The 8,032-nt window shown below is 32.5% G+C and overlaps 1 protein-coding gene across 1 annotated transcript; it reads right to left on the bottom strand.

The window, feature by feature from the left end:
* Positions 1 to 235: 235 nt before the first annotated feature.
* On the bottom strand, positions 236 to 5,136 carry LOC114190280 (S-sulfo-L-cysteine synthase (O-acetyl-L-serine-dependent), chloroplastic-like). The gene is made up of 11 exons (XM_028079105.2): positions 4,829 to 5,136; positions 4,580 to 4,689; positions 4,224 to 4,281; positions 3,820 to 4,083; positions 3,543 to 3,680; positions 2,954 to 3,005; positions 2,780 to 2,829; positions 2,135 to 2,194; positions 1,528 to 1,608; positions 631 to 815; positions 236 to 542 (listed from the first exon to the last, which is right to left on the bottom strand). The coding sequence occupies exons 1-10, from the start codon at positions 5,048 to 5,050 to the stop codon at positions 735 to 737; spliced, it is 1,116 nt and encodes a 371-aa protein (XP_027934906.2). The 5' UTR covers positions 5,051 to 5,136; the 3' UTR covers positions 236 to 542; positions 631 to 734.
* Positions 5,137 to 8,032: the final 2,896 nt, after the last annotated feature.

The following is an 8,032-nucleotide window of genomic DNA, read 5'->3' as shown; positions in this document are numbered from 1 at the left end:
AATTTTTACTAGCAAAACTTGTATACTTCACACATAATCGATGCAACCGTTTGTTTAATTTTTTTTTTTATTATATCTAACGACTGATATGCAAATATCTGGGACCTTGAGTTAACAGGTCCATGTTAGACAACTTTTCTAGATGAAAACTAGTATAACCAACCCTTTTGAAACTGATTTTGGAATAAGTTTTTCAATTCAAACAAAGTTCTTTCTGTCATTGTGAGAAGCAATATATAATGGGTACGCAATCACTAATTATGCAGAGTAAATGCGTAATGCTTCCATATATCTACATATATAAAATACAGTCCGATAATAGTAAATAGGGAAAAGAATGCTAACAATTCTGTAGGACATTTCAATACTACTCATCATTGACACTGGGAAGGGAAAGTGAAGAATAATGAAAAGAATAGGCCACGCTAGATTACCAGTATAAAAATTGAAAATATAAAAGACAGTGTACAATATGTCAGTTCCCCCTTTTAGCTTCCTGAAAGACCTCGGCTTCAAAATTGTGCTTTGTCCAAATGATGCATCTGATGCATAAAATCCCAAGATTAAAACATACAGAAGACCGGTTTATCATGTAACATTGATTCTATCCAACAGTGTGAATATATATACCTATACAAAGCAAGAGACAGCTGCTACTTCTTTGAATGGCAGTGCCATGAGAGCAGCTTCAATCTTTAATTGGCTATTGTCCTCGTTAAGGTAGAATCTAAATCTTACATGTTCTGAACCTCTTCGTAGATAGATTGGAAGAGAGCAGTAGAAATATATCTCTCACCGAAACTTGGAAAAATAACCTTCAATGTGCAAAATAAGAGGTGAAGAAAGAATCAATAGATTTATTGATAAAAGAATAATTTATCAGGAAAGTAGTAAAATAGAACATCTAAATTCATGAATTCAGCATACACTACACTTGTGCTCTCTAATTTCCATCTTTACGAAGTCTTGGGCAACATCAAATCATGTTTCCTAAGCACTTATTTATTGTGACAGTTTTATGCTTTGCCATCAATTGACACTTCTATGAACAGAAGCACAGAAAACCAACTTCCGTCTGTCCCAAATTCAATTTGTCCCTAGCCATTGATTTTGAAACTTTTAAACCCAGATGAAGACAGAAGTATCGTGATTCAACAGAAATTTTGCTTAGAAGAGGCTAATTTTGCAGGGAGTCCTAATGTTCTAATTAAAAAAGGAGAAAAGAATAGCAAAGAGTAAGCATGTTTAACCAACAACATATCCTGGGAGGTTGGGACCAAAGAAGATGCAAAAAGCATAATAAACTACTGAGTTCAACATTCAATGACTCAAGCTAAATAAAGTGATCAGAGAGAAACATGTCTCTAGGCAGAAAGCCCATTAGTTGTGAGAAAAAATCACTAGGCTTCTTTTTATTCTATCAATTCAATTCTCAAAACCTACTCTTATATATAAAATGAGTCCAATAAATCCAATGGAAACTACAAAAGAAAGCCAAAATATTTGAGAAATAGGAAATGAACTCACCACAATAAGTTTCCCAGAATTCTCAGGCCGTCTTGCTAATTTTATGGCAGCAGCAGCTGCAGCTCCTGAAGAAATCCCAACCTATACAGAAATTTGAGTTAATTATGATAAGCCATCCTAAAAATTATAAACCTAACCACTTGGTAGTTTATAATGACTTGCAATAACCAGCAACATACAAAAATAAGCATGAAAAATGTCAAGCCAATATTTTTAATATGCACACAAAATAATCATGAAAAGCTAAATGCAGATCATTATTCAGTTTATAGACATTCGTAATATTAAAACATTGCAAGAGTTTGCTAATAATTGATATTAAAATACGAAACATGAAACGAAGTAACAAAAAGATATCTACAAGTAAACCCTCATTCTAGTATTTGAACTAGTAAGCATCCGTCATTTTAGGTCCTTAACTTAGCAAAATGTTCATTTGGTCCTGTTTAGTTAAATGGAACGTGAAAAATTAAGTGAAAAGGAACTACAATGAATTACTTTTTTCGGAATAAAGTAAGGGTTTTGTAAAGCAAAGTACAAGGTGACCAACAGTTACAATCTCAATGATTAGAATAAGGTATATTAAATATTTTAACTCATAACTCACCAGCAAACCTTCTTTCAATGCTAATCTCCTCGCCATTTCAATAGCTTCAACATTTGTAACCTGTTATTTCATTTGTTAAGATAATTAATTACTTGAAATCATCTGTTTCTGCAAATTATAAGATAACAACATTGCATATTTAGAAGAAAAAAAAAAACCACTAAAGAAATAACTAAAAAGGGTTTAGCAGAACAGTATGAATTGGGATTCTTACAAACAAAATCAGGATTGGTTCTCGTGTTATTGATAATTCCAGAAAGTAGAATTCAATACACTGTCTAGGATCGCAAAATCTCTCCTCTCAAGATTCACTAATCCTATCACTACTCTCTACTAGAAAGAAAAAACATACCCCACAACAGGGGAGTCCCCCATCATATATAGTCTTCCTAACAGAAGACTAACCCCCTAACAACCCCCAAATTATTTCTCCTATATCTTTTTTCTTACGTAAACCTTCCATCCTCTAACAGTTGATGACACTCCAGATTATGTAGATGACTCCAAAATTGAACTAATGACCTAAATTCATGAAACAAAGCTTGCTGTTCCTCAGTACAGAAATACGAAAGCCAACTAGAAGAACAATAAGCAGGTTATTCAGAAAGAAATATAGAGAAAGTGAGGACAATAATTTATTTGTACCTTGATAACTTCGTCAAGCAGTTTGATATCCAAAATGCTTGGCAAGAAACCTACGACAAACTCTTATACAGTCAAAAGCAGACAAGAGAATGTTTTAAGTGAATATTGGCCTAGAAACCAATAATCTGAAGACGGGGGAATATTTAATTCCTAAACTTTGTAAAATATTCATACCAGGATTGTCACCTGAAACGACACTTCGGTCTGCAGGTTCCACCCCAACCACCTATCCAAGGAACAACATACTACACTTTTAACTCTAGGTAAAACAAAATAGAATAGATAAAGCATTACTTGCACTTAACATGTAAGAAGCATAAGCCAATAGTTGTCTATCATAAACCTAATAATACCCGCAGGCATGTCACAAAAACTACACAGTTTAAGTCATCCTGAAAAATGTTTCCTACAATTCATGGTTTAATCAAGTACATGTTAAAATAGTCAAACTAATACTTTTGGTTATCCATCTGGATCCTTTTTCCTTCCTTATTCATTATCCGTCTCTCTCCCTCTCTCTGCCAACACAGAAATACAGAGCCAAGTTCCTAGAGGTTTGTTTGGAATATGAGAAACATACAATGCGAGCTGACTGATTCAATAACTACATAAAATTTCTTTTAATTCAAAAGAAGCGAAGATTAGGGGATTTGAATTTAAGAAATGATATACTTAGTAGTGGAAGTTAGAACTACAGGACCAATAAGTATATATCATTCAAATAGAAACAACAACTAAATGCATATAAAATGAATAATCAAACCTCTATATTTTGGTTCATCATTTTCAGATAACGTCCAGTGCCAGTAATGGTACCACCAGTTCCAATCCCAGCAACCAATACATCAACATTGCCCAGGGTATCCTCCCATATCTCTGGCCCTGTAGTTTCGAAGTGTATCTGTAATTTGTGCATATAAATCTTAATAACATGCAACTTAATTTATATTGTAATTTCTATTTTAACTGATGCACTAAATAATTAAAAACACAGAGACTAATAAGTTGAAGGTCTTACAGCAGATGCATTAACACTTAACCTTGGCATTAGTCATATTATCAAACTGTCGAAACATGTAAGCGTCGGGTGTGCTGCGTACAATTTCTTCAGCTTTGTCAACAGCCCCTTTTAACCCCTTCTCAGAATCAGTCAAAATAACCTCTGCACCAAAAGCACGTAAAAGGATTCTCCTCTCAACATTAACAGAAGCAGGCATTGTGACTATAAGTTTGTACCCTTTTGTTGCTGCAACAAAAGCAATGCCAAGTCCTGTATTTCCCGTAGTTGGTTCAACCAACACGGTCTGAAACAGTACATTATTAGGAATGTAAAAAAAAACTCAAGATCCAGTACCTTGGATTTGAACAAACTATTACATCACAATACAGTAAATTTAAAAGTAGCAAATATTACATTGATCCGTACACAAAAAAAAAAATGTACCTTCCCGGGAGAAATTGCTCCAATCTCTTCAGCATTGGATAACATACTATAGCCAATTCTGACATTTTGAATAATAACAGATATTAATACATAATACATACAAAAGAAATCGCAAACTGAAAATCATGGAATGTTGAAAACTTCTAATATAAAGAAGTCTCTCTAGGAGAGAAAAATAATTAAATAAGTTTTTTCATGTTAAAATTAGTTTATGGCACAAGTTAAAAAATTGTCTTATAAAACAATTTTAACATATGAAGAAACTCATTTCCTTTTTTTAAGCCAACAGAGCAACAGCAAATATAGGAAACGGAGTGTGTGTCTGTCTGTGTGTGTGCATCATTGTAACAAACTACCTGTCCTTAACACTGCGGCAAGGTTGCATAGACTCAAGTTTGGCAGCAATGTTAGCCACACAACCCTCAGTAACTTTATTCAGGTATACCATTGGCGTATTTCCAATCAACTGCAGAAATTCGCAAAGTCATTCAAAAGTAAAGCAGAAGAAATAGCAGAAACATAAAATAGTTAACTAAAAGATTAAATTAAAATGTTGCAGCAGCAATAAAAATGTGTTGAAATTGCGAAGGGGAGTAGGAAGGAACCTGAGTGACATCTTCGGCAATGTTGACGGTGTCAAACCCTTGTCTGGTGGAGTGCACTAACGGAGTAGAAGGTCTGGTGGTGGCGGCGGCGGCGAGGGTGTGGTGTGGTTGAGAACGAGTGTAGGGTTTGAGAGTAACAAAACGGTGTCGTTGGGTGAAGGGAGGAAGCGGTGGAGGGGAAGAACACCAACAAGGTGATGAAGAAGATAGCGCCATTTTCATTCTAAGACTCTCTCACTTTAAAGATTTAAGATGGGTTTTGCTATTTATTCTTCCATCTTCTGTTGGCACGTATGCAAGTTTGAGCTCTCTTTCGATCGATTTCCTAATTGCTACAAGAATTATCTACACTAAAATAGACAAATTAAGTAATACATATAAAAAAAATTACATATACATATATTCAAATCTAACTATTTTATTCAGTCATTTTATTATTTATTAATGTAATACGATGATAAAGTGATTTTTTGTTATGGTTGGTTTCCATAAAAGTACCATAAGTACCACATATATAGTAGAATATGAAATAATATTTTGATAATTAAATTTTGGTAATTTTTTGTTATGATCTGAAATTTGAGATGATATTTTTTCAATAGTTTTGAAATATAAAAAGTGAAAATGAAAAAATTAAAAAATTAAAAAATTTTATTATAAAAATTTGTTAAAAATTAGTTATTAAAATTCTTTAATCATAATAAAGTAATTTATATATAAAAATAATTTTTTATTTTATTTTATTTGACTATTAATTATTCAAATAAAAACTTCAAAATTATTTATATAATTAAATTTGATTTTAAAAAAATATATAAATAAATGAAAAAATATATATAATAGACTAGTCCATTCGGATTTCATATCCTTTACTAGATTTATTCATATCTACTAACTACTAAGTATTAAAAACACACTAATGCTAAAATTTTAATGATTAATGTGTTATTTATAGTATTAAATGTGGCATCTCATTTAATCAAAAAATTCTAATAAACAAAACATCACATATTATAATAAAATAGAGTAATGACAAGAAGTATATAAGAATCAACCTTTTACAATTATCCAAAATATAATGAATTAGAAATATCATGGACACAGAATTATGCCATAAACACAACTTAAACATGAAACAATGTGGCAAAAGATTGTTCATAGAGCAAGAAATTACAAAAAAAAAAATCATTATTCAAAAGATGCTCATTAAATGAGCAAGGTCTAACATATCTAAACTAAACAATAGCATTTCCATCACCGTCGTGATCATTAGGGGTCCTCACATCTGCTTACACCAACATTGGTGATCATTGCAAAAAGAAAAACACCACAAGAAAACATAACACAAACAGGAAAAGGGTAAGCTAGAGAAAAATAATTTTAATAGATAATAAACATATTATAAGCACAAACAACATGTGATAGCAAACAAAAAAAAGACCTTCTAACTCGATTATCTGGATACATGTAATGAAATCAGATTCAGTAGTTGTTTGCATTTGTGGTGGCCTCTACTGTTCTGGAGAGTCATTGGCAATGAGTTTCACCCTACCACACATAAGGTGAGTCCATGATCATCTAATATCCTGCCAGAGACTAGGACTTCTAGCTACTCTCACCACATGAACCAGTCTACTCTATGTGAGTCTGACTGATTCATTAGAGTGTCAAGATGTAGCCTTATTTGAATCCTTAAGTTACTACACATACTACTTTATTATCAAAAGGATTTCTCCATGAAATTCTCACACCAAGTGCACATGTTATCTCAGAACATTTTCATCTCATGTTAATCATATAAAATACAATGTTAATACACCACATCATACAGGCACAACATCATACATCATACTTTTGAGGAGAAAAACAACCAATCATAGAAGAAATCAAGTAAATAAACACTTCCCTACACCAATCTTCACTCAAAATTGAAGTTTCTCGCTTGAGTGACAACTCGAGCAGAAGCCTGTGTGAGTTTTCTGCTATTCTCGCTTAAGCGAGGGTTGCTCGCTTGGGCGAGAACAGCAGGTTCCTCACCTGCTCACTCATGCAAACCCAGAATCCAAACCAAAACAACACTCAGTTAATTTCCATACAACATAGACATCAAATAGGCATTGTAAACATGATTCAGGACCAAAAACATGCAATACACTTAAAAGCTTTAAAACACTAGTTTCCCTCACCTTGAAATTGCTACTACTCTTGATAAGGAGAGATCCTTAGGTGGAAAGGAACATAGTAACTCCAAAATAAACTAAGAAGCTAAAAAGCATGAACACAGGTGGACAAAAGATGAGGTTCTAAGGAAGACCCTAAAACTGAACCAACACAATAGAACTGGAAAAGGAGAAAAAATGGAAGTTTGGAGTTCAACTTACATAAAAGAAAAAGACGTTCCATTAGCTCAGAGGAGAATTTCATAAAGGCTCTAGGTCAGTTTCTGTTTCAGAAGGAGGGAGAAGAGTGAGTTGCACCTTTTGGAAGTGGATGAGGGAACTTATCGAAAAGTAAAGTAAAAAAAACTTAAGTAATTTTTCTGAAAAATAAGAAAACAAAAGGACTGGCCTTGAGCCTTCTAACTTAAAGTGGGTCCAAAATTTTAAAATTAGAAGTGAGTTTTACATCAGTTGAACTCATAATGATAATTTGATAAAGAACCAAATTAAAATGAATCTTAATGATATTTTGATAATTTATCTTTGAATTAAATTAACCAACTCTTAAAAAATGAATTGAGCAAACAAATAGTCTTATATGATTATATCTTATGTTTAATTTGTCATAATTGCATATTTGGTTTGAAAATGTTCCTTTATCAAGGACATTATTGACATTATTGATCATTGGAGAAGATAACATCAAATAATTCTAAATCAAGTTGGAATTTCCTATATCAATTGATTAAAGATAAAGATTAAAAGTTTTACTAGAAAATACTACATGATCATAAAATACCATACTTAAAAGCGATTGTCAAATCAATTGAAGACAAGACCTACAATATACACTTTCATATCTGGTAAACAATTCTGTTCTTTTGGGATTGAAAGAAAAGCGTGAACACTTCATTCGGTGAAACTTTTCTTGTGAGTTTACACTGTGGTATACTATAAAATACTTTAATGAAGGATTCATACACATCATCTTCTAGGAAAATCTTCACACTTTGGATTGATATATCATTTCATGCATAGAACAAGA

This window comes from Vigna unguiculata, chromosome 1 (assembly GCF_037176805.1).
Source record: "Vigna unguiculata cultivar grain cowpea cultivar isolate G323 ecotype 2 chromosome 1, ASM3717680v1, whole genome shotgun sequence".
Lineage (NCBI taxonomy): Eukaryota > Viridiplantae > Streptophyta > Magnoliopsida > Fabales > Fabaceae > Vigna > Vigna unguiculata.
This window is presented reverse-complemented; position numbering and strand designations above follow the sequence as displayed.

Bases quoted from the DNA above. Each gene is read 5' to 3' on its own strand.
- LOC114190280 (XM_028079105.2), bottom strand. From the start codon at position 5,050: ATGAAAATGGCGCTATCTTCTTCATCACCTTGTTGGTGTTCTTCCCCT. The intron at 4,084-4,223 runs GTACATTTTTTT...GTACTGTTTCAG, and splicing joins GAGCAATTTCTCCCGGGAAG to ACCGTGTTGGTTGAACCAAC. The intron at 2,195-2,779 runs GTACAAATAAAT...ATGAAATAACAG, and splicing joins TGCTTGACGAAGTTATCAAG to GTTACAAATGTTGAAGCTAT.